The sequence below is a fragment of the Protopterus annectens genome, chromosome 7.part0 (genome assembly GCF_019279795.1).
Source record: "Protopterus annectens isolate FY-2018-M chromosome 7.part0, PAN1.0, whole genome shotgun sequence".
Classification (NCBI taxonomy): Eukaryota; Metazoa; Chordata; order Ceratodontiformes; family Protopteridae; genus Protopterus; species Protopterus annectens.
Window position 1 is genome coordinate 1173074361 of NC_056739.1, and position 27220 is coordinate 1173101580.

A 27220-nucleotide genomic window follows, 5' to 3' on the forward strand; every position below is an offset into this window, starting at 1 on the left:
GTGCTTGCATAGAAGAGACGACAAAAATACAAGGATGAGAGGAAGTACAGTGAATCCAGCACTGTTGCCTTCCTAGCTACTACAGAAAGGAATACTTCTGCAAGAGGTGTATTCAGGATAAGGATATGGCCATGCAACTAACTTCAGGTATGAAAGTGTCACCAAAAACATTCCATCTAGGGATATAATAAAACACAGTCATGCTGGCAGATCAGCCATTCAGATCCTAGTATTTACTGCCAGGTGCCACACTAGACTATTCTTAAAATACAAGCAACGGTCACCTACTATGTCAAGTTTGAAAAGCAAACAAGCAATGGCCAGCAGCATGCAGCAACTCAGCCAAGCAAACAAAGGAAAGGTTATTTCTGAACTGCTACTGTAGGAACCATTCCTCATGAGTGAAATGAGACAACTGAAAGGAAGTCCGCTTGATCCATCTAATCTGGACACATTTCCCTTTTAACACATACTACAGAGCCTAATTAAGTAGCTTAATTTTCCCCACCCTTGATTTAAATGATTTTACTCCTTCCCATGCATTCTTGAAATCCCTACCTAATTGCAGTACTACTACTCCATTCATCTACCAACCATTCTGTAAAGCTACAATTTAGTTTACACTGAGTTGGCAAAAAGAAACAATACACCTATACTTGTGCAAAAACTAGTAGTCATGTGCTCCTGCCCAACCATCTCAACCCTTTCCACTTACATAGTGGCATTCAGATGGTATGCCCCATCAGTTTTATGATAGTATTTCCTCCTGTGTAACATGAAATTGGGTCCTTCCATCTGCATGGTAGTTCCTTCTCCATTTCTATCCTTCATTTTTCAGGGTCAACCCTCACAATGCAGTTATTCAAAAATGAGTCATCGAAATCTCCCTCAACACCCCACTCTGTATCTCTGAAACATTTTTAAATTATCGTATATCTCTTATTTCAAATGTATTGGTCTCATAGTCCTGTTAATTAGCTCTAGTATCTCGGCCATGTCACCATCAGGTCCCTAACCTTCTTCCAAGTTGAGTCAGGCCTTTATTACTCAAACCATTTCCAGTTACCTCAGGGTTACAGACAAAGTGCCAAGCTCTCCTTTCCAGCCCTCACCAGAGAAAAAGTTGAAGCGTTTCATCTGTGCAGATCACTCAAAAGAAGACAGAGCAACACTGACTTCCATGCCCCACAGGTCCCTGTTGCACAAGAGCAACACTGACTTCCATGCCCCACAGGTCCCTGTTGCACAAGAGCAACACTGATTCCATGCCCCACAGGTCCCTGTAGTACAAAAGCCATCAGTATTACAGATGGGCTTCTCTCTCTGTATTGGCAGGTTCTGGCACAGTCTTAAACTCTGCTGACCTTTCCTGTGTATATGCTACTCTCTTCTCGGTTAGATACAAACACAGAGTTATATTATCATATGGCCTCCGAGGAATGTTGTCCATTACCTTTGTTGCCCCTCTCTAAATTGCAGCGATCCAGCTTACATCATCCAAAAGAGAAGGTCTTCACAAACACACAAAAATACGTAGGAAACTTTTACCAAGTTTTTCTATAAAGGGATATTGTACAGTTTTCTAACAATGCTTTTTCACATACATTATAGCAGTTAACTATCCTAACCACCCTTCCTTACTTCCTCAAACTTTCTGTATTCCTTTGGGTCATCTGATAAGACCGCTCCTTAAACATTTCTCTTTTGTTGTTGCTGCTATAACGCCCCCCCCCAGGACATTACTTTCTTGGTATAGAATTTTGCTCCTTTTCCATTAATTCAAGCGGTCCTACTTTAGAAAATTTTACATGCAATGCTCTTTCTGTAATACTGACAACCCCAGGTGGTTCAAGATGGCCCAATTTCCAACAAGAGATTAATCTGCACCGAATGAATTAAAAAAATGTACATATAAATTAAGGAAAATTATTCGGAAGCCCTAATGTGCAACAAAACTTTTCCCAAATGAAAACTAGAGTCTGAAACAGGATTTGGCTATGCTGTGAATAAAAAGTAGAGACAAGGAAGTGAAAACCTAAATTAAATTATGTACAAGGTCAACCCACCCACTGGTCAGGGTTTCTGTTATGCATTTTCTACTGGTATTATTAAATCATTTAAAAAAAAAAGTTATAAGATGTTTCAGTTAAAAACTTTTACAAGCAAATGTATTATGCGCCTTCATAAGTCTGCCTTCAGTAAAGCATACTGTACCTATCTGAACCTATCCTGGCCTAACAATATTATTTTTTGCTTGAAAAGTCTACCCCTGGTGTTTAGTAACTCCAATACATGCACATCCATTTTATACATACTACTTATGGGCATGACTTTGAATGGCCAGAAGAAATCACAGTTCGTCAATTTAAATCGCCAGTTGCAGAAGTCTTCGTACTCATTTTTAAATAATTTATGGTTCTTTGAAATCATATAACAGTGTGCAAAACAGCAAGCTTTTCAATCCCTCTGTATGTAGCTTCTTTACAAAGTTAATGAAAACAGCTGGACCCAGAAGTGATTTTTAGGGTACACTGCTGATAATTATGCTTTCTTCTGCTTGGCTTCTGTTTATTAGGGCGCTCCGTGACCTAGCCATACTCCTATTTACTGACGAGATCCAAGTAAAACTATTCATTAACCTTTTCTGTGATACCAAGATCAGATGTGGCATCCAAGGTAATCATACCCTTCACCCCAACTCCAGGTTTCTACCCATTAAACTCTACCAGTTTTCACAATGAAAAAAAATGAAAAAACTCCACTTAAAAACAAACAGTATGAGAATTTTCCAACCCAGAAAGACCATAAAAGTGGACGTGTAGCACAAGGTTGATTCAAATTCAGGGTGAGGCAATGAAGATGAATGCACAGGACAGTTATACTAGCAATGCAGATTAAAGCCACTGCTTCAGAGTACTCAACAGTAATACTTCAAAATATGTGCACAATGTATAATGCAAATAAAATGAACAGGAGAGGAGAGTAAATGTCTATACTTCTCTAAAAGGATTAGAGTTCTGTACATCTTTCTACTGATTTTTTTGTAATTTGCATTTTACCAACACTTAAATGTACAATGATAAATATACAATTAGAAAAAGAAGTCCAACAAAAACATTTAATAACCCCTATAAACTTTGTATGGCATATCAAGTTAAAAGCATTAAGCACCTGTCCAAGTAGACAAGCTGCTATAGGCTAGTAGTCCTGTGATGGACTTCAGCACCCTCCAGGACTGGGTTGCTGTCTTTGCCCACTTTATGCAGGGAAACAAGACTCTGAACAGGATAAACAGGTATCTGATGAATGAATAAAGGGTTTCCTGAACAGAAACTCTTCAAATCAGTAGCTTAATGTTTGTACCTTAAAAATCACAATTTCATCACAAATGCAACGTGAATTAATGTTATTCATGTACAGATATCTGGTGTTAAGAAAACCATGATGTAATTATTCTTCAGATCATTGAAGACAGACATTCTTCACGTCTGCATTTTTCATAAATCCATGCACTTCATGCATGCCAACTACAACACTGAAAATGTCAGCTGTCAAGCCAAATGAAGTGCATGATTTTAAGTTACGAAGGCTGTCTAAAATATATTGCTTAATACTTTATTATAGCAGAAACATTCCAACCCAAAATTCTGCTTTGATGTTTTGTCATAAAAAATGACTTCTTTTTCCTGAATTCATTCCCTCCTATAGGGTATGTTTTGCGCAAAATTCCCCACTTGCAATTCTGACAATGCTAACAAAACTATTATGTCACTACAGAGAACTTGGTTGAAACCGTGCCTATAGTAAATGCATCATGCAGTACTGAAGCCCCACCTAAAACAAATCAATCATCTTAAAGCACTTAGAAAAAAATCAGGACAATCTGGTTTAAAAACAACAGCACAGGGAGTAAGGCTGAGACAACCTTCACACACTTGAGAGGCTATAAAAGGAAGTTTTGCTAGAATTTTCAAATGTATGAGCAGTACACTACGGCATTAATATCTTGGAGGAAAATAAAGGTTACAAATGACAATGCTACAAGAGCCTGGAATGACAAGAAAATGGTTTGCAGAAACAAAAAATGTTATTAGTAGCACCAAAATAGCAGCTGGAAAACAGTCACGGTCAGCATATCTACTACTTCAGAATTAAAATTGATAAAACAGCATGCCAGGTAGAATATATACTTAATCCCTGCGCAAACAAACATGACCGTCTTTCCTCTGCACAAAAAGAAGGTTAGAGTCCAGTATAATAAGTAATGAATGAAAGGTCCGCAGGATAAGCAAACTTGGTAGACTTTATCCTTGGAACTTAGTTTGTGGATATTCAAATAGTCGTCAACAGGAAACTCAGAGAGAAAAATATAAAACACATTCCACGAAAGTAGGACAAATAATTAAATACGATCTGACTATATACAACAGCGTCCTAATCAATGTGAATTCCAGTTCAACTGGCGAGCACAAAGAAAACATTCATTAGTAACATATGCAAATTAAATCACGGTTTATACTTTCCAAAGATAACACTGTCCTTTGGAAGATTTCAAAAGGGCATCCTGCATAATACAATTAGTTTCACTGCTACCAAACGCACTAACTGTTAGAAGTCAGAAGACAAATCTTGCCCTCAGAGCTCAATGCACTTCCTCCAACAAACATGCATGAAGAATGCAGCTTCCCCTCCCCACAAAGCCTACAGGTGAACAAGGGGTCTACTCAACCAGCTCAGATGGTAGCTTACCACCTCCCTCTGCTTCCTTTCCGCATCCACCTCTCTCTGGTACCTCTGTACTTTCTCCTCGGCGTCGTCCGCTTGGTCCTGCAGGCTCTTTATCTTTCTTTTCACAGCTTCTAACGTTGTGAGGCCTGCCATTGTGTTACTAAATGAATTAAGCGCGCCGTACAGAGAGAACCTGGAAACAATCCCCAGCACAGATCACAGCTCAGCGTTCCGCCTCTAGCTGGCTGCTGTCAGAGCGCCGCACCCTCTCTGCTCACTCGGAGAGCCGAGGAGCGCCGAACTCTGACGAGCTCTGCTCCGAATACGGCAAAACTGGGGAAGATATGAAGTGTGCGGATGATGAGTTATTTCAGAAATAGGGAAGTTCGGTTTGTCGGAAGACAGAGTAGTACTCTCTCTCTCTATATATAGCTATATAACTGTTATGGACCCATTTCAAAAGCAGTTTTATGAATAACGCTTTTTTAGTCCATTATCAAAGCGCCAGAACAGTTATATAGCGATACTTTGCGGGGTGGCTGTATCTAGAATTTGGAGGGACGTCCACTACTTGATTTCAAACATTTGCAGCATCTGTCCTAAAACTGGAATTTATATTGAGACGTACTAAATTAATGAGTACTACCCGCATTTTAATAAAAATGTGGGGGCATTTCTCTAATTATTTTGCTTTGTCCCTACTTTTGGGGGGGGGGGGGGGGGGGTAAAAGTTGAGATGTATTCCTAAAATAACAAATTTAGACAACATTCTATGGATATCGATTAATGGGTAGTCACAAGACGTTCCTAGCTAATCATAATGTCGTAGTGATCACCATATCGATGTGGAGAATGAGAGAATCAAACTAAGGAAGCATTTTACCAATCAGATTGAAGCTATCTGATGCAGCTTTCTATCCTTTTGTGTCTGGCTTTTTTATGCTTGTCTGGTTTTGTTTTTCCTCACTCATTTATTAAAAGTATAAGTTATGATACAGTTCTGTATGGGCTGGCAACATTTGCATCACAAACATCTCTTACTTTATAAATTACATTAAAACATACCTTTCAACAATCCAAATAAGTTTTGCAGAATATCCATATTTTTGGAGAGTCCCTCCTAAAATTTGTGGGGTTTTTCCTGGCAAATCATAGAGGAATGAAAAAAACTTAATAATGACAGCCATTTGAGTTTCGGACTTATCATTCAGAAAATTAATGTCAGTGCAAAACATATTATTCTAACAACATTTTAAGTTTGTAAGAACAATACAATTTCCCCCTGATTTCGGACTTTTGTACCCCTATTGTTTTTGGCTGTGTCCAGTATTCTTGTGCTAAGAGGCTGAGAGGTATGCCTCAGAAAGGCAAGCTAAGAACCACAGTATAACAGCCCTCTTTCCTTTTAAACCAAGCTGCAAGTGGTTATAGGCTACTAATATACGAGAGAGAACTGTTAGACCTGGCCATGAGTGTGTTCAAAAAGTAGAGAACTTTATGTGAGTGTGGATTCCAGCTCCTAGGCAGAAGTTAGTTACTAGTTCATTTTTACTGTGTTAAAACAGATTCTGGCAGAAAAAAACAAACTGTTTTTGCTGAATAACATTTTATTATTAATACATTGGACTGTATAAATTTATTTGTGTTTATTTGGAAACCAGGTGGAACATGGCAGACACAAATTACGTTAAAGCTTTGGTCTGGTTAAGTGGCTTCTTGAAACTCATTAGGAATGCAGGTGAACACTGCCGGGATAAAAACTTTGGCTACAGAATGAAACTGGCAGCAGCTAATTGTCATAACTCCATGCTGTATTGGTAGAAATACCCAGATTAGCTCTGAGCTACTGTACAATGGTACCTCCTACACCAAGCCAACAGATATTGCCAGTATACTGGCTGACAGGTTCAGTGCCAACTTTACCCCTCTCTCCCCACCCCCAAAGGACTAATCACAATACTAGTAGATTGCCAGGTACCCAGTATTACTGCTGCACAGGTTAAAACAGCACTGTCCAAGGCCAAGAATACAGCTTCTGTGGGACCTGACAATATTCCTGGTTGTGTTCTACATGAACTACAGAGGGAACTGGCACCTCACCTGTGTACCCTGTTCAATCACAGCCTCACCTCTGGCTTTGTCTCTACTGAATGACGCACTGCTACAGTCATCCCTCTCCACAAAGGAGGAGTGACTGCAGACCCTGAGAACCATCGACCCATTAGCCAGACGAGTCTGATATGCAAAGCTATGGAATGCATCATCATGGACTTAATAAAAAAGAATATAGGGAATCTCCAAACTCCGGATCCCACACAGTTTGGTTTTGTGAAGGGTAGATCATGCCTGCTCAACTTGGTCAACTTCTTTGAGTCAGTCACCAGAGCTGTGGATGAAGGCAAGGTGGTTCATACAGCCTACCTTGATCTGGCCAAGGCTTTTGATACCATTCCCCACTCAGGAATCATAGAAAAACTCACTAAGCTTGGCATCAATCCCTATATCACTAGGTGGGTTGCAAACTGGCTCACAGATAGAACCCATAGTATGAAAGTAGCTGACTCCAAGTCAGACTGGCAACTAGTCACGAGTGGAGTCCCACAGGGTTCGGTCCTGGGTCCTCTCCTGTTTGATATCTACCTCTCTGAAGTCCAGGCCAACACGAAGGGACTCTGGCTGACAAAGTTTGCAGACAACTGCAAGTTGGGAGCTATTATTAACTCCCCAAGTGGTGCTGACATCCTACAGAATGACCTCACTGAGACCAACGACTGGTGTCAGAACCATGGCCTTAAGCTCAATGCCAAAAAATGTGTCATCATCCTTTTGGGGCAAAACCCAGTTCCCATGAATTACCACATTGAAGGTAGTCCACTGAACACAGAAGGCATTATAAGAGATCTAGGAATACAGGTTGACAGCAACCTTTCTTTTGATCATCACATTGCCACTGTGGTCAGAAAGTCCTTCTATGTGGCACATCTCATTAGTAAGGGTTTTGCATCCAGGAAGAAAGAGGTCATTGTCTCCCTCTACTCTTCCCTCATTAGGGCAGTCATCGAGTACAATGCCCTATTTGGCATGTACCTCACTAGACACCTGCAACAACTGGAGAGGCCATAAAAGTACCTCACAAAGAGGATCCCAGGCCTTAAATACTTGTCCTATATGGACAGACTAAAAAAACTCAAACTATTCTCTGTCTCATATCGCCTACTTACAGACGATCTCTGCTTGACTTCCAAAGCCATGTCTGACCCAGCTCTGTTAGAAATGCTACATCTAAAGAAATCCCAATCCTTCCGCACCACACGTGCAACAGACCTCAACCTTATTACCACAATTAACAGAACATGCTGGAGGGACAGGTTCATAACCCAGAGACTGCCCATGCTATGGAACAGACTTTCCAAACATGTCATGCAGAGCACCTCGCTGGCCCTCTTCAATAGAAATCTTGATGAGTGGATGGGAAACAGAAAATTCACCCCAGGGATAACTCCAGTGGCTCTACTGGACAGAGGCACTGGGAACTAAGGTCAGGCGGCACTATGCCAGGATAATCCTATGGCTAGGGTTGTAAAGGCCCCAAGGCCATTAAGCTAGTACACACCTATGAACCTAGAAATGACTAACACCATTGGTGTGCATTGTATCAGCCCATATTTCACTGTATATTTAAGTTGTGTATAATGATGAGGTTTGGATAGTGTTTCTTGATTTAGCCCTCATGCTTTGTCCAAGGCAGTTAAATGTTATCTGGAGTAATTAAGTCAAAGGGTGCCCATACCCTGTTATTATTATGAAGTGCAGTTTGTTTCTTTTCTTTCTTTTTTCCCCCATATTTTTGCTGTTTCTTATTTTTATTTATTTATTTCTAGGTATTATTGCCTCTCACCTGCCAGCAATCAACCTATCTTTAACTAGTCTTGGCCCATTTGTTCAGAATGGGTACATGGACGAGAGCTTACCAGAGAGAGCTATCAACCAGGCAGAAATGGAACTGTCCTCTGCAGTTCTCTGCAGACCATCATACTCCTCTTGCACACGTATGCCTACTGAATGGCTTGCCCTATCTCCTTCACTTGATGTCCCACATGGCAGCCCAAGGGTACATAGAAGAGGGTGGGTATCACCACTGGCCATCCCCTGCAGCTTTATACCAACCAGCTGGATCTCCTCTTTAGAGTCACTGCCATGCTCCTGCCCATCTTAGAGAGCTTCTTATTGAGCCATCATTTCTATGGCAACAGGGCATTTCTAAGTAAGCTCTAACCTCCTCCCCTTATGGTTGACTTCAGCATTTGCATCAGTGCAAGGACCCTCTAAGTTCACATTTATGCATGCATGCATATTGCCACACTTGCACAGAGAGAGTGCTGCCATGACCAGTTTAGGAGCATCGAACTCACATGCCAAGTTTCAGGCTGTACCTCTGTCACCTACAAGCCTCCACTCATGGGTAGCAGACAGTCAACCACACCACCATTCCCTCCTTCTAGGAAGGACAAGCTGGGGTTAGTCACTCAAGTCCTCCACCACCTGAGTCGCTACTCAGACTTGGAGGTTGTCTGGTCATAGTCAGGGATTTATCCTTTTACACTACAGAGCCTTCGGGTATGACTGTATTTTACTTGTACATGTGCACTTTTAAAACTCAGTATTCATTTGCAGATATGGCATTATGCTTGCACTGAGCATATTATTATTATTATTATTATTATTATTATTATTATTATTTATGATGCCAAATGTAAGCCAGATTCAGATGAAAGAGGACTCTATTATTCTATGGTGCACAGAAGTTGTCATAAAATAAGTTAATGTATATTAAAGTTAAATATGATGATGCATACGTACTTTGAGTATGACATACCATAACATGATTTTGTATCTTGAGCATGACATGACATGAATTTAAGTGCATAATGGACAATGGTTAACCTCAACATTTTAACCCATCTTAACCAATGTTGTTATATTATTACTAATCAGTTATAATTATTTAAACTGCAGATGGTTTTGTTTTAATTTTGAAGATTGTAAAATTATTGTTCTTAAAATGTTTTGTAATAACTTGGAGCTTTTCTCCGTGTGCCTCCAAACAAAATGGGCTTCTACCCAGTCAGACTTTCTTGGTAATCAAATGGGAATAAGTAGATAAACATTTACTATTAAACAGCATACTTCCTCCAGCAGGACAGTCACCATGAAATGTTGAATTCCACCAGAATGACAACCTTTCTCTGCTTGTTATCTCAAAATGTTGTCCTGTTTGTTTCCTGAAACGTTAAAAATCAAAATAGACTTGATATGTTAACTCTTACCCTGCAATGTTTCTCTTTATAAAAGACACTTTAAAAGCATAAGGATCTGCAAAAATATGTTCATCCCAAGACCCTTTAAAACCATTTGATTTTGCATATTGTATGCTTCTTGATAATTCATGTCATTTGCTTTTGTTTCTGTACTTTCAGGTCATGGCTGAACAGGGTCTATGGACCAGCCCACCTATGCAGTTTACAAATAGTACATTTTTTTCTCAGAAATCTGTAATAATTATTCATTATTTAATTAAGACTTTTTAAACTGGTAAAAATGTATTTTGGTGGTGTTTTATGTTTTCTCAAGAATGCCATTTATACATGACTTATAGTGTGGGGCTTTACTGATAATAAAACATGCTGAGTTTCCTGTCATCGGCAAAGTTAAACCTGTGGATTAATTATAGCTTTGCTATTTGTTATTGTTTCAGTTAAGAGATATTTGCATGCTAACCAATACCTACACATATATTATGTGAAAAATCAGTAGGAAGCATAACTCAGGGCAGTTAAGTGTGCACATAACCACATACACACCTACCATGTTTTGGCCTGACAGGCTTCATTTATTTTTAAATGTAACCTTAGTGTTTAGTAGCAAAAGAACAGTACACATCTGTTGAGAAACATTTCTAAGGAGATTGGCTGGAAAAATCATTGTTACTTGAGAATGAAAGAACTGTATGAATCAGAAGAGTTGCTGTACTTGCAGAGGTGAGATCGCCATGGAGGAAACAGTATAACAACAGCAAGCATACACAAGAGCAGTAGCTAATTGTAACTAGAATGAGAGGCCATCTAGGACTGTATAGCTATGATAGAATTCTGTGCATGGTATGTATTCTGCAGCTCCTGCTCTATAAAATGTAATGCATTACCTCTATATTTCAATGTCTTTGTGATTACTTTCGCTGAGGAAGGCATTAAAATACTTTTGATTATTAATTTAAATAGAGTTTGTGACAGGAGTAACACATTTCAAAGATTATTTTATAATTTATTTAATCTGTTTCCTAGCAAGGCGCAACGATCTGGCATTTGAATACAGAAGTATCCCAAGAAAGAACAGCAGTAGGCAAATGAGCACACATACAAAGCAGGGGGTCATTTGTACTGATATTTCAGATTCCGATTTATTTGCTTATAATTTGAGCATAGCACAGATACGTGTAAAGCTATTAAACATAAATAGCCATAAACCTATGAACCTATGAACCTATGAACCTATGAACCTATACCTGCCCAATACAGATACAATCTAGAATAATTCTAAAATCTGAGCTAAATACAATAATTGCCATTACCACATAAAATGCATGTGTAGATGTCACTGTAGTCCATATAGGCCAGATGAAAAAGGTATGATTTGAGGAATGTGCTGAAGGCTAGACACAGAAGAGACCTCTCATAGCTACAACAGTAGCAAATTTCAAGACATATTGCCCAGTACATAAAAGACTACACACATGAATTTACAAGTTGCACTCTCGGAACATGCTAATAACATCACAGTGGCTGACTGGATGGTATGAGCCAGCCACTAAGGGATCAGCAGCTCTTTTTGAAGTATAAGGACCTAGATCATGCAGATCTGGCTAGAATACCACTAATACTTTACCAGTGCAGACTCCATAAGACTGGTATAATATGATGAAGTACCATTCGGATTATGGGTATCAAAGTACTGCTTTAGCTGTAACCCATCCATTTCAATGTCTTTAAACCCTATATATAGGGCACTACGGCAGTCAATATATAAATAAACCAAAGTGTGCCTTATAACAGCAAGGTCCCACAATGCATGGTCTGTAATCTGGTTATGAAATGTCACCCAAGTTTGCGCAAACTCCAGTTTCTCTCTCCATAAATACCATAAAGTTCAAGAAATTCAGTTAAGGATTACCTTAACGTGGGTTCAACAGCTAAGGCACCTGATTTGGAGATGTTAAGCTTCGGGCAGTTACATTTCTCCACTGATGTATATAATTCAGAAATATCCATAGAGGAGTTTACAACCTCCATAAGTTCCTGACTCTGTCATTGTCCATGTTGGTTTGAATTACCCGAGACATACCTCCCTGGACTACATGAAAAAAGACATGGAGGAGCTCTCCAATCTTGTAGCCCAGGCAGGTATGACCCTAGCCCTGAGTAGCATCCTGCCATCACCTAGAACGATACCACAGTACAAGGACAAAATTATTGACTTCAACAATTGGTTAAGCTTCTGGTGTCATTCTAAGTGGATCCGGTATCTGTCTGCCTGGGATGACATGATCAACAGATCACAATGTTTTGCCAGAGATGGCCTGTACCTGTCGCCCTTGGGATTCCAGATACTGGCTAAGGCTCTTGCCACCTCTATAGTGCCTTTTTTAGGCAAGGTTCAAATGACAAATTCACCACCCTAACAGGTACAAGCAAGCAAAATCTGAGGGTAATGCTACTCAATGCTAGAAGTCTAAACCTCAAAATGCATTCACTCGAGGCACTCCTTAAAATAGAAAACACAACATCTGTGCAGTGACAGAGACCTGGTTCAAGGCTCCAGAGAGCACCCCTGCATTACAAGGCTATAATTCATACCACACCTTTCGGCCACCTAACCTGGACCGAAACACTAAAGGCAGAGGCGTGTCCATATTCATTAAGGATATCCACACCTCCAGGCTATTTGCTCAGGTTCATAAGTTACTATTTTAGGTTCATAATGCATCCAGGATTATTCAAGTGCAACCAACTCTGGGTAATGCATCCAGGATCATTCAAGTGCAACCAACTCTGGGCAAGACCACAATCCAAATTGTAACTTGCTGCAGATCCCCCACCATGCCCCAGGATTCCCGTTCCTCATTTCTTGATACATTGGAAAATATTAGGGTACAACCTAACACCCTAATAATGGGCGATTTCAACTACCCCACCATTAACTGGGAAAACTAATCATGTACCAACTCTTTTGCGTAACTTTTTCTGGAATTCATAAATTCCAACGCCTTGGATCAACTTATGCACACCCCCACCAGGGGCAGCAATATCCTAGACCTGATCATTACCAACATGGGTGACCGGTGTTCTACACCAGAGGTCAATTCCTCATTGATCATATCTGACCACAAGCTAATCACCCTAGACATCCACATTCTGCCCCCACCCCCCCATTAGGGAAACCACCATAAAAAATTTCTCCAAAGCCAACTTCATGCTTCTTAAGACAGAAGTGGCAAACTTCATGACACCCATGCAGACAGACAATAGAGGTAAGACTGCTGAATCCTACACAAACGCACTTTATAAGCACTTACACAAGTGCATGGATCGTGCTATCCCTAACAGAACCAAGATGCTATCCTTCAAAAAAAGGAAGCCAATCTGGTGGTCCCCTGCCATAAACAAACTCTACAACAGAAGAAAGAAACTGTTGCAAAAAAGAGTAAAATTCCATGATTGGAGGAACTCCCTGGTCAGCCTCAGTAAGAAGCTGAGATCCCTCATAAAATCCTCCAAAGCTAGTTACGAAAACAAAATTGCCACTGATTCTAAAGACAAGCACAAAGCTTTCTATAGCTACGTCAAGAATCTCAATGGCAACACTCAGAGCTGCTCTAAGTTACAGCACAGTGGCACTAAATATACAGAACCAACTGATATTGCCAACATCCTGGCAGATAGGTTCAGTACTAATTTTATCCCCCTCTCACCCCCTAAAGGGCCCATCTCTATACTGGAAGAATGCAAAGTTCCTGTAATCATGGCTGCACAGGTAAAAATCACACTCTCCAAAGCCAAGAACACAGCATCCATGTGACCTGACAACATCCCAGGCTGCGTTGTATATGAACTACAGAATAAACTAGCACCCCACCTAAGCACCATGTTCAATCATAGCCTCACCTCAGGCTTTGTGCCCACTGAATGACGCACAGTGATGTTTATCCCACTCCACAAAGGGTGAACCACCACGGATCCCGGGAACTACCACTCCATTAGCCTAACGAGCCTGGTCTGCAAGGCCATGAAACATATCATCATGGAACTTATAAACAAAGACATTGGTAATTACCAAACTCTGGACCCTACCCAATTCAGGCTTGTAAAAGGCAGATCATGTCTCCTAAACCTGATAGACTTCTTTGAAGCAGTCACCAAAGCCGTAGATGAGGGTAAGGTGGTTCTCACAGCCCATTTAGAGCTTGCTAAGGCTTTTGACAACACCCCCTACTCTAGAATTATAGATAAACTCATTAAACTAGGTATAAATCCCTATGTCACAAGATGGGTTGCCAACTGGCACATTGACAGAACCCACACTGTAAAAGTAGCAGACTCCAAATCCGACTTCAGACCAGTGACAAGTGGAGTACCACAGGGTTCAGTCCTGGGTCCTCTCCTGTTTGGTATCTGCTTTTCTGAAGTACAGGCTAACACAGAAGGTCTTTGGCTAATGAAGTTCGCAGATGACTGCAAACTAGGAGCCATAATTGAAACTCCCAACGATGTGGACATCCTACAAAATGGCCTCACTGAGACAGATGCCTGGTGTCAAAGCCATGGCCTCAAGCTCAATGCCAAAAAGTGCATTGTCATCACCTTTGGTAAAAACTCTGTACCCATGAGCTACCACATAGGAGGTAGTCTACTTAACACCAAAAGTGTAATAAGAGACCTTGGGACACAGGTGGACAGTGTCTCTCCTTTGATAATCACATCGCCACAGTAGTCAGGAAATCTTTCTACATGGCACACCTCATCACAAAAGGTTTCTCATCCAGGAAAAAAGAGGTCATTGTTCCCCTCAACTCATCACTCATTAGGCCCATTATATAGTACAACGCCCCTTTTGGTATGTAACACACAAGACATCTATAACAACTGGAAAGGCTGCACAAATACCTCACAAAGAGGATTACCAGCCTTAAACAGATGCCCTGTACAGACTGTATCAAAAAACTACAGCTTTACTCCGTCACATATCGCCTATTCAGAGGTGATCTCTGCCTAACATACACAGAAAGCTATGTCAAACTCAGAGCTGCTGGACATGCTCCACTTAAAGAAATCCCAATCCCTCTGAGCTACGCACTCTAGGGACCTAAACCTTGTCACCACAATAAACAGAACATGCTGAGGGGATAGATTCCTGTCCCAGAGACTTCCCATACTCTGGAATATACTACCTATCTATATCAAACAAAGCTCCTCATTAGCACTCTTCAAGAAAAATCTTGATGATTGGATGGGAAATAGGAAATTCACCATGGGGATCACCTCTGTGGCTCTGCTTGACAGGGGCACAGGAAAATAATTTTCTTGGGTGGCGAAAGCCAGGGTACCTTTTTGGGTGGGCTTATATAGGCCCTAAGGCCAATAGCCTAGTACCTACCTATGAACCTATGTATAAAGCAGTATAACTAGGTAATATCCACATAGAAGTGAAACAATAGACATTATACTTTAATGATATTTTCCAATTAAGGATATAAAGGGTGAAAAACAGTGGAACCACTACTGAAGTCTGTGGCACTTTGCAATGCAGAGGGTAGGTAGAAGACTAACTAACACAAGGCACTATCATCTGGAAGCATCCATGTAGGTGAGTGGCAAACCAATCTAAAATGATAAGAAAGATTACACAATATAGCCAAAGTCAGTCCAAGAGGGTAGCATAATCCACTGAGTAAAATGAGGCAGAAAGATTAAGGAGGACCAAAACAGAGTAATACTGTTGATCCCTTTGCATCAGGAAATCCTTTGTTGCTTTAGTCATGGCAGCTCCAGCAGTAAGGTGAGTTCAAAATTCAAACTGAAAAGGATCACGGAGATAAAGATTCTTAAGATCGCTGAAGCTGAATTACCATGTATGTAAAGAAAAGTTTAGAGACTGAGTGCTAATTAACAAGGTCAGGAAATAAAAATATTTTCAGGAGTGGAATCATCAAAACTTACATAAATGATGATAGACAATTGCCACATCTCAGGGAAGTCTTGTCAATCTGACAAATTGCCCAAGACCTGCAAGGAAACTGAAACAAGCCTGTTTGAACAAAGGGCCAGAGTGCAAGATGCAAAACATTATTGAAATAAATGTCATGAATGCTGTGTATGAAAAACCCAAAATGGACATCATGATCCTTCAGTCAATGTACTGAAACATCTTCATCTGCATTGAGAAGAGTCTGTGATATAATGTAGGCAGTATTGTCAACAAAAAACTGAGTGCCTACCACACAGTCAGAGGGCATAATAGCCTCTGAGGTGGCATGTCAAGCTAGATTACATAGCTTTTCCATCACCAGAAAGAACTAAGATGAGGTTGAGGTGTTATTTAAAAAATGTTGCCTTTTTATGGGAGATCTCAAACTGATAACAAGCATGACGTATGCCCAGTGTAAATTTGTCCTCTAGAAGTTGAGTTGAGTCTTCTTTCACTGGCATTTCAGCCTTTTCTCATTTCTCCTAAGAGTATAGTGCACAGCATTCAGATTTTACTATGACTATAACTTTTGTGGCCCATTGCAGGCTGAGCATATACAAAGTAAGGTGAGGTGATCAAAGTCAAAGCCTGACTGTAATCAAAACCAATCAAAATAACTTTCACTGTCATCTGGTACAAGTTGATGGAGAAATGGAATGAGATATCGACTAGAAACCTTTCTTAAGTTCACAAACTCAGCCACTCAAGACTGTGTGGCCAGATTCAGGGTAGCATCAATGAAAAAACATGATATTATGGGGACACCAAGTCAATGGTATGTTTAGTGGGCCACAGTGGTAATAACCTAACTAGATCTAAGTCCATTCATACTGCAAAGGGATTTATTTCGTAAAACAAACACTGACTCATTGTCTTCTCAAGTACAGTAGCCGCACACTACCAACCAGCTTGAGTGACCTATCACTAAGTCAACCAGAAAGTCACTGAACTTTTGTAGGAATGACCCCCAAGCAAGCAAGTGGATGGAAGATGATGAGAACTCTACATTTTTTCTGAACCTGTTACATACTCAAAGCTGTTAGTGAGCCCCTTGGAACGTACAGCTGTATAAGTAAAGTTACCATAAAAGCAGATGTTTGAATGATCATTGCTGCTGTAGCCTTATCTATATGGGTTATATTCTGCATAGAATATAACAGCCAGACAGCTTCCATAGTTCAGGGCACCTTCCAAGTGTCCAAACCATCAGTCAGCTCAAGCTGAACTGACTAAAGTAATAGGTTTGGGTGCCAAGCCATTCAGAGTCTTCATAACAACAGAGACAAGGAGGGTCAGCTCTGAAAGAAAAATGCTAGGAACAACAAAACGTAAGTGTCCACACCCTGGCATAAATAACACACCCAAAAACAAGGAGGGTGGAGGAGGAGAGCAGCTACTGCAGCAATGATCATACAAACATATACTGTTGTGATAAGTTTACTTATACAACTGTAGTGTGTTCATCATTTTAATAATGACTGCAGTAGTCTTAGCTATATGAGTACAGTACCCTAGCTTACTACATTTAGGAAGTGGAAGGAGAAGGGTCCAGGAGCCCTTGGAAAGTGGTCCTAGCAAAGCCTGATCTAAACGTAGAGAATAACCAAGCTTACAGTACTTTGTAAAAGTATGTAGAGAGGACCCAGTTGCTGCTTCTAGAATACTTCTAGAATCGACCTCTTTCCAAAAAGCCATAAATGAAGCCAATAATCTGGTAGATTTAGTTATGTCAAGATAGCATCTGGGTTGCCTGTGGACATCCAAGATACAGAGTATCCTTACTCCCTCATTTTTATGTTTGAGAAAGAAAAAAGGGAGATGGATAGTTGGCTTAAGGTAAACTGAGATACCACTTTAGGCATAAAAGAAGGATTAGTTCTCTTAAGTAACCCTGTCTCAGTGGAACATTAGATAGTTCTGACTCACCATATGAGTTTGCACCTCAGATACCATTCTTGTAGAGGTCAGAGCGATCAGCAAATTTGTTATCCATGTTAAGAACCTCAAGTCAGCCAGATTAGCTGGTTTAAATAAATCAAGTGTTCTCTAACACAAAATTAAGATCACAAGGAGGGGGTACCAGTTTTTGTGGAGGTCTCATGCAAAATGTCTTTCAAAAACATTTTGACATGACAATGCATTGAAAGACGAGGATCCATGGGCAGGCATTCTGAAATGACTGATAAATGAAACTTGATGGAGGAGTAAAAAAGGCCACAGAAAAGTAACTCACACAAATATTGTAAAACAAAAGAACAAATAACCCTGAATGGTTGGTGGTTATGATGGGAAAAATCAATTACTAGAAAATGGAAATCAAACTCTAAACCAACTATATTAGAAGTAGTGAATATAATAACAGAGATAAAACAAATGGAGTTGAGCTCTTTAGAAAAGGGTAGGAGCAAACTACATAGGAAAAAATGGGAATTGTGGGAACAATACATACAGGGGGGGCAATGCAGTTTAAAACAGGCAGGACTTAAATGAGATATGTAATGTTTGACTGAAAATGATTGGTAGATTGTAAGTGATGTATAATATGTATAATGTCTGCAAATGGGAGTGTGTCAGTATGGTTTGCAATAGATAAAATGCTTGCAACTAGGATAGTGTTGGTGTGGTTGTTTTCATTTATATAAATGTATGATTGCTTATGTCATACGTGACCGTTTAATAAAGATGTCTCTTTAAAAAGGGGGGTTCAAGATTTGAATAATTTATGTAATTTTGCTTAGGTTATATTATATATAGCAATATATGTAAAGTACAATGTTTGTTAAAGTTAATATATTAATACAGTTTGATTACTTTTGTATAAATATAAAATCGACTATGTCACAAGCGATAATTCAATAAAGGTGTGTTAAAAAACACAAGAAAACCTTTTCCATTTGCTAATATATAATTTTCTAGTAGCAGGCTGTCTTGCATCCATTAGTATCTGCTGCACACTCTCAGCAAACAGATGCCTAAGGGTTATTCAGACCCTATTATCCAGGTAGTCAGTTAAAGTTGATTGGGGTTGGGGTATATCAAACACCCCCTGATTAAGTTCCCATTTCTGAGGGTCTGCCTTTGTCCTGCTTAGTTTGTCTGCCACATAATTTTGTTCTGATGGGATCTAGGCTGCCTGTATAGTGTGATTGTGCTGTGAAGCTATATCTTAAGCTAACATGGCTAGTCTGCAAAGGGGGTATGACTTGGTTCCCCCTTGATTGTTGATATACCACATGACTGTTGTATTGTCTGTAACCACTTGAAGACGTCCTGGTGACCAAAGATGAGAGAAGAGTGCCTTAAACAGGGCAAGCATCTCTTTTATATTTATGTGTTTGCATCTCTCCTTGTTGTCCCACACACCTTGCACTTTTATACCTCCTAAAACTGCTCTCCAATTAAAGTCTGAGGCATTTCTGGTGAGTGACTGCTTTGGAGCAGGGAGGGAGAAGGGTCTATATTAGAACATCGAAGTTTCAAAACTTCGAATGTTCTAATATCGACCCCTAATCAGCAAAAGCTGAAAACATTGAACATACAGAACAGCGAATTTTTTCCTAGGGAAACAAATTCGCTGTTCCCAACTCCATACACACAACACAAGCACACCAAACAAACAGCAATCCACACACATACAACTAAAATCTTACACCTAACCCTACACTAAACTATACACACACCACTAACTATCCACTTATCTTAACCCAAACCCTAACCCTAAGGTCCGTCACTATCACAGACTCACCTCAGCCGTGCCCTAACCCTAACTCACCTACCCCGCCCTAACCCTCACATCCACACAATCGCACACTTACCTGACCCGCGCCCTAACCCTAACTCACCTAACCTTCACATCCACACAATCGCACACATACCTAACCCGCTCTCTAAACCTAACTCATCTAACCCGCCCTAACCCTCACATCCACACAATCGCACACATACCTAACCCGCAGCCTAACCCTAACTAACCTAACCCGCACTCAATCGTACACTTACCTGAACCCGACCTGTGAAAATACCGAAGCAACAGAAACGGACAACCAAATTCTTTCCCTAGGAAAAAATTCAGTTTTCTGTTGCTTCGATATTTTCAGCTTTCACTGAATAGGGGTCAATATTAGAACATTCGAAGTTTTGAAACTTCAATGTTCTAATATAGACCCAGGGAGAAGGGGAGATCTGGATTTAAGGATATTTGCTGTCTCCACCAAATGATTTACCTTCTGAAAAACCACAGCACTGGGATTTAGAAAGAAAAAAGGATGTTGCTGCTGGGACCAAAGAGACTTCAGATACCATTGTATCTTTTTCATGTGAAGTCTTGCCATGGTATCATAAGAATTATAGATGTAATGAGACCACAATTCTGAGTTATTCCCTCACAGTGACTGAAGTCTGAGTCAGAAACATTAGAAATAGAACTAGATATAGATCTATTTTCTTTCCTGTAGAAGAAAAGCTTTTTAAACTGAGATGTGTAGCTGACACCCCAGTAACACAATCCTGTGTGAAGGAGTCAAAAAAGGCTTTCTAATACTCTCTTGGAATCCCAGCTTGTGTAGGAGATCTCTCACCCAAGTGAGAAATTCTTTACACTTTGAAAAAGACTCTGCAAAGATAAGCAAGTCATCTTAATGTACACAAGTGTGGATGCCCTGTAGCCTGCAATGAGCTATAACTGGAGCTACACACTTTGTGAGCCCTCTTGGTGTAGTGGATAGTCCAAAGGGTAAGGCAGAGAAAGTACAGTTGTGTACACTTACCATAAATGTAGATGTTCGAGTTTATTCACTGTTGCAGTCATCACACTTGGGATATCTGCCTGCAGGTAGCCCTCAGTCAGCCCGAATACCAGAGTCTTGGGATTTCTGCGTCGGATGCTATCGCTTCTTCCATGACATCAGGTTGTTAGGGGTATAAAACAGGCAGCTGATGTCATTGCATCAGTTTTTCTTGCCCCAGATGTCAGGAGGCCCCAAATAGGAAGCTGGTATATGGTGAGGAACACCACCAGTAAAAAGTAAATACCACTGCCATTAAAAATGGCCATAGAAGGGAAAGGTAGAAAGGATAGAGAAAAACATGGTCTGGACAGAGGGAAACCAGGACTGCAACAGTGAATACACTCGAACATCTAGATTTATAGTAAGTGTATGCAACTGTACTATGTTCTTCATGTTTCACTGTTGCAGTCATCACACTTGGGTTGATTTCCAAAGCTGAGGAAGGGTGGAGGCAGTCAAGAAGTGTTAGGGCTGGCTAGCAGGCCTTGTAAGACTGCTGTAGCAAATCCAGCTCTGGATTTAGAAAGGACAGATAAGTGGTAATGCTTGGTGAAGGTGTGCACAGAACCCCTGGTAGGGACTCCCCTGAGAAATGCTGTCGAGGTGGAAGTAGCCCTAGTGGAATGTGGTCTGATCCCCTATGGGGTAGGTTTTCCATGGTGCTTGTAGCAGAAATGGATGCAGTCTGCTATCCATTTGGAAATGGTTTGCTTTGAAATGGCCTTGCTCGCTGCCCCTGTAAGCAAAGCTGACTAGCAGCTGGTCAGCTTTTCTGAAAGGTTTAGTCCTGTCAAGGTAGAACCTGAGCTGTCTGTGCTCATCCAAGGAGTGCAGGATCCATTCCCCTTTACTCTGAGAATTAGGGAAGAAGGTTGGCAAATGGATGGATTGGTTTAGAGCCAAACTGGACACCACCTTAGGCATAAAGGACGGGTTAGTCCTGACAGAAACCCTGTCAGCATGGAAAATTATGAAGGGTTCCACAGCCATTAGCAACTGTAACTCAGACACTCTTCTTTCTGAAGTTATGGCTAAAAGCAAGGCTGTTTTCCAAGAGAGGAATTTTAACTCTGCTGAAGCAGCAGGTTCAAAAGGGAGAAGCGTGAGCTTTTCCAGTACAAAGGTAAGATCTCAGGCAGGGGTGGGTGCTCTCCTAGGGGGTCTTAAGTTGTTAGCCCCTCTCAGGAACTGTTTGATGAGAGGGTGAGAATAAAGAGGTGGCTCAGTATTATAATGAACTGAGATGGTAGAGGCATGAATCTTAATGGAGGAGAAGGATAGGCCTCTGTGCAGTAGCTCTGCTAAGTAATCCAGGATTAGAGGTAAGGAGGGCACAGCTATATCCCTTCCTTGAGACTGATTCCAAGAACAATATATTTTCCAGTTTTCAGCATAGGATTTCCTAGTACTAGGCCTTTTGGCTTCAAGAATGATGTCCAGCACCTGTTTGCTGAGGTTGCTGGTGGTGTATTCAGGGGATAAGCCAGGCTGAAAGGTTTAGGGTTTGCAATTGTGGATGCAAAATCTGTCCCTCCTAATGAGACAGCAGGGTAGGAGTCTGGTGAAGGTTCCAGGGTGGCACTCTTGTCAGACTTAGTAAGAGTGGGTACCAGTGCTGGCATGGCCAGTCTGGGGCAATAAGAATTGCCCTTGGCCTGTTCTGTTTGATCCTGAGTAGTGCTTTTGAGAGGAGGGGCAGAGGGGGAAAGGCATAAATTGAGAGGTTTTCCCATTGGAAGGATAGGGTATCCACCTTCCAGACCCTGCTGTGAGGGTTTCTGGTGCAGAATTTGCTCAACTGGTGGTTCTGGGGGGGGGGGGCAAAGAGGTCCATTTCCGGTGTCCCCCACCTCTGGATTAGAAGGTTGAAGGTGTTGGGCTCCAATTTACACTCATGTGGGTCTAGGAGATTTCTGCTTAAGTCTGCCAGTGAATTTTGTTTGCCTGGCAGGAATTGAGCTTGTAGATGCACTTGGTTGCTCAAGGCTGTGTTCCACAGGGCCATGGCTAACCTGCAGAGTGGGTAAGAATGGGATCCCCCCTGCTTGTTTATGTACCACATAACTGTGGTGTTGTCTGTTTTTATCAGCAGCTGTGCTGGAAGGATTAGGTATTTGAAGGCTGTCAGAGCATTCTGTACAACTAGCATCTCTTTTTGATTGATGTGCAGGACAATTTGGCCTGGGATCCAGTGTCGCTGAATGCATTTGTCTGCCATGTGAGCCCCCCATGCATAGTCTGATGCATCTGTAGTCAGGGTTTGGGTGGCAAGGGGTTGAGTGAAAGGCAGTCCCTTGTTGTGGTTGCATGCTTCTGCCCACCAAAGGAACTCTGCCCTTAGACAAGGTATGATTGGAATGATTGTTTCCAGGTCCGGAGAATGTTGGCACCAAAGACTTTTTAAGTACCATTGAAGTTTCTTCATATGCAGTCTTACATATGGAATTAGCAGAATACATGAGGCCATGAACCCTAGGGCTTGCAGTATTTTCCTTGCAGATAGCTGGGTTCTGGTGGCCAGTTGTTTGAAGTAGTTGGTCAGATAGATCTGTTTTTCTGGAGTGAGAAATGTCATCTGGGAAGTTGTATCTAAGCTTGCTCTCAGGAATACAATCTTTTGACTGGGCACCAGTTGTGATTTCTTTTCATTGATGGTGTACCCCAATGAAGTGAGAAGGCTTTTTACAAATGCCAGGTGCTGAAGTAGCAATTCCTGACTGTCCACTTGAATCAGGCAATCATCCAAGTATGGGAAAATTTGGATATTTCTCTGCCTGCAATATGCAATGGCTGGAGCCAGGCACTTTGTGAATACTCTGGGTGCATTAGATAAGTGAAAGGGAAGCACAGAGAACTGATAGTGCATAGAGCCTGCCATGAAGCATAGATGTTTCCTGCATGACTCCGTTATGGGGATGTGCAGATAAGCTTCTTTTAAATCTAGAGTGACTAACCAGGCATCCTTGGCCAGCATAGGGAGAAGCTGTTGCAGGGTAAGCATCTTGAATTTTGTGACCACCAGAAGGGTGTTGAGAATTGATAGATCCAGGATTGGGCGCCAAGAGCCCTCTTTTCTGTGCACTAGGAAGAGTCTGGAGTAGAAACCCTGCCCCCTTTGTTCTACTGGAACAGGGTGAATAGCTCTGATATTGAGCAGGGAAAGCACCTGCGTTTGAGCCTCTGCCCACTGGTTTGGAGGAAGGTCTGGAAACCCGCTTGGGGTTGGCAGTGATTGGAAGTAGAATCTGTACCCCTGGGATACAATGTTTAGGACCCATCGGTCCTGAGTAATGGACATCCAGTTTTTTGCATGAAGGGCAAGTTTTCCTCCTAGGGGCACAAGTAATTGGGCAGGGCTGGGAAGGATAATTGAAAAGTTATTGTGAACTTTTTCCATAAGGGGACGGCTTTCCACTCCCTGTTTTTGAGGTGGGAGCACTACATTGTTTAGATCTCTGCATACCGAGAGACTGTAGTCTGGGTGGCCTGTTTCCCCTAGGTTTGGACTGAGAAGGCCTGGAAGGGGCTGGAAAGGACCATTTTTTAGAAGGCCAATGCCTACTGAATCTAGGTGGCTGCACTTGTAAGAATTATTTAACACTTTGCATAGATTTAGCTTTTTCTTCCATCTTTTTAAGAACTTCTTCTGCTTTGGTACCAAAAATGGTGCTGATTTAAAGGAGCGTCTAGTAATTTTGATTTGACATGATCTGGCAAGGTTTGTTCCTTCAGCCAAGCATGCCTTCTCAGTACAGACCCTGTGACTGCAGCCCTGCAAGATGCTTCTAGGGCATCAAAGCCACACTGCAAAGTATGCCTACTAACTTGGTTTGCAGAATGCAATAACCTGTAAATCTTTATTTTCTGCACAATCTGGAAGTAACACCATTTTTTTGTTTAATTAGTTCCATAATATGTTGCTGGTACTTCGACATGTGAAAGTGGCAATTCAATGCCCTGATGGCAAGAGTTGCAGAGATATATACCTTCTTACCCCATCTGTCTAAAGTTCTGGAATCCCTGTCTGAAGGGGTAGGGTTTTTGGCTGTGGTAGCCTTAATGCCTTTAGGTCCCTAGGAAATGGTCTCTGGACCCGCATTAGGATTCTTAAAGAGAAATTTGTGCGAATCAGGTACTCTGTAGTACTTGTCATGTTTTCTCGGGGCCAGTGGTAAAGTGACTGGAGTAAGACTGGATTCCATGAAGACATCATCTAAAATATCCAGGACAGGGGGTATAGCTAGAGCCCTGTGCTGAGGCAACTCTAAAAATTCTCTGAGTCTCTTTTTAGGACTGAGGGTAGTCCTGGCATTCCCAGTGGAATTGCTCTCTTAAGGTATGCAAGATTTCACCAAAAGAAAAATCCTCTGGAGGGCAGGCAGAAGGAATGGATTCCTCTACATCTGAATCCTCATAGGTTGATAAGGGTATGTCCTGGTAATCAGAAGGGTCAGAGTCATCGAACTCCTCATCTGTAGAATCAGAATGAAACTCAATTCTTTGCATTTTAGCAGGGGAAGGTTGGCTTTCCTAAATAGGGTAATAAGGTCTTCAGCCATTCTAAGCATTTGTTTTTGTGGCATGGGAGCTTGAGCATGCACTTTGGTCATCAGTTTTCTAGGTGTAGTGTGTACTCTGGGCCTGAGAAACTTGGTAGTTTTAGATAAAAACGTTGTTTAATGTGAACATTGGTGGGTCGGAATACACCCTCAGAAGCTGCACAGCGGCTCCGGACCCATCCAAGGTAGAGACATCTGCAGGTTCCATAGTGAAAGAAACATTTTGTGACATACTGGACTCCGAATGGGTCTCAGCAGAGGCCTGTGGATCTGTAGAAGTAGGCATCAGGGGCTGCAAAGGTGCCTCACTGAGTATTGGCAGACTGGCGACTAGCTTAACAGAAGCGTCGTCGGCAGTTTTGGACCAATGCGGTTTGTCTCTTTTTATCTTTACGTTTTTTCAAAAGATCAGTAGTCGGATGGCTTATCAAAGCCATTTCAGAATATGGAAAATGAGAGTGAAAGAATTTAGCGACAATGATAGCCCAACAATGAATGGTTTGGGCGTTAAACAAGGCACAAAACTATTGTGAGGGACGTCGTGGTCTGGGCCTAAACAGGTGATGCAGTAAGAATGAAAATCTCTGTGAAATTTGCTTTCCACAGGCAAGACAATTGTTAACTTTTTCTGACATTGGTTAGAGCAAGAAAAAAGAATCCCCAAAGGGGGACTTAGCTTTAGAAGACTTCAGATTTGAAACTCGAAAAAAGAAAATTTCAGTTAGCGGCCAACTGGTACATGTGAACTGCTTCTGCTGCGAGCTCCTTCTCAGCAAGAAAGACTAATGTAATGGCATCGGCTGCCTGTTTTATACCCCTGACGATCTGACGTCATGGAAGAAGTGACAGCATCTGACGCAGAAATCCCAAGACTCTGGTATTCGAGCCGACTGAGGGCTACCTGCAGGCAGATAACCCAAGTGTGATGACTGCAACAGTGAAACAAAAAGAACATCTGATAATGTGATCCAGACCCATACAACCTTAAGAAACACCTAAATTCTGGGTGATCATGGATGTTAATAATAAACATCTTTTAAATCTAATCTTACAAGGAGACTTGAATGAGGAAGAAGAGGTAGCAGATTGTAAAGTGACATCAATTTGAGCTTGGTCACTATTACAAACAGGTTTAGGAAGGAAAGATCCAGAACTGGTCTCCAAGCATTTTCTTTCTTTGGCATTAAAAACATTATTAAATAAAACCTTTTCCCAACCTAGGAAGAAGAAATTGGTTCTATCACTCCATGGGACATCATGTGATGAATGTCAGGAGGAAATAAAAAGAGTCTGGTCTGGTATCCTTTTAAAAAGGAGGGATTTCCTCCCACTGCCATCAGTAACCCTAATGAATAATCTTCAGAACCATTATGTCTGAAAACTATCTGTTGATAAGGAGAAAAATGCAGATTCAGACTTCCTGAAAGGGGAAAAGGGACTGTTGACAGGAGGGAGAAGCAAGGTCCCTTAAATAGTCATTCTGGGTTGTTGCACTGTCCTTGGCTTTGGGGGAGTACCTGAATTCTTTTGGGAACCCCATTGCCATTTCTCCTTAAATGTCTGTTTACCTGCATTTTGTTGAGACTGTTTATTTTGGGGTGTTTTGCCAAAATTGGTTGATGGTTTAGAGAATTCCTTGGAAAATGTGGAAAAGGAGGGCTGACAATCTTAAGAGATTGTCTGCATCAACGTACCCCTTTCCTCACACTTTTTAATCACCTCTGCAGCAGAGGAACCAAAAACAAAATCTCAATTCACAGGAAAATTTAAAATCTCATTTTTCACATCCTCTGACAGGTTCTGAGAACCCAGCCAGGCAAACCTCCTCAAAACAGTACCTACCAATGG

At 41.2% G+C, this 27220-nt stretch overlaps 1 protein-coding gene across 8 annotated transcripts in view; it reads right to left on the reverse strand.

Annotated features, from left to right (window-relative positions):
* Window positions 1-27220, reverse strand: part of LOC122806936 (tropomyosin alpha-1 chain) — a 317433-nt gene that overhangs the window by 229494 nt on the left and 60719 nt on the right. The window contains exon 1 of one of the 8 annotated variants that reach the window (XM_044077778.1): window positions 4750-4963. The exons of 6 other annotated variants lie outside the window; for them this stretch is intronic. In XM_044077778.1, the coding sequence (XP_043933713.1) occupies window positions 4750-4881 (132 nt within the window). In that variant the 5' untranslated portion in view covers window positions 4882-4963. Of the gene's footprint in view, window positions 1-4749; window positions 4964-27220 lie in introns of those variants that run through there. One more of the 8 variants, XM_044077777.1, reaches the window with a different exon arrangement.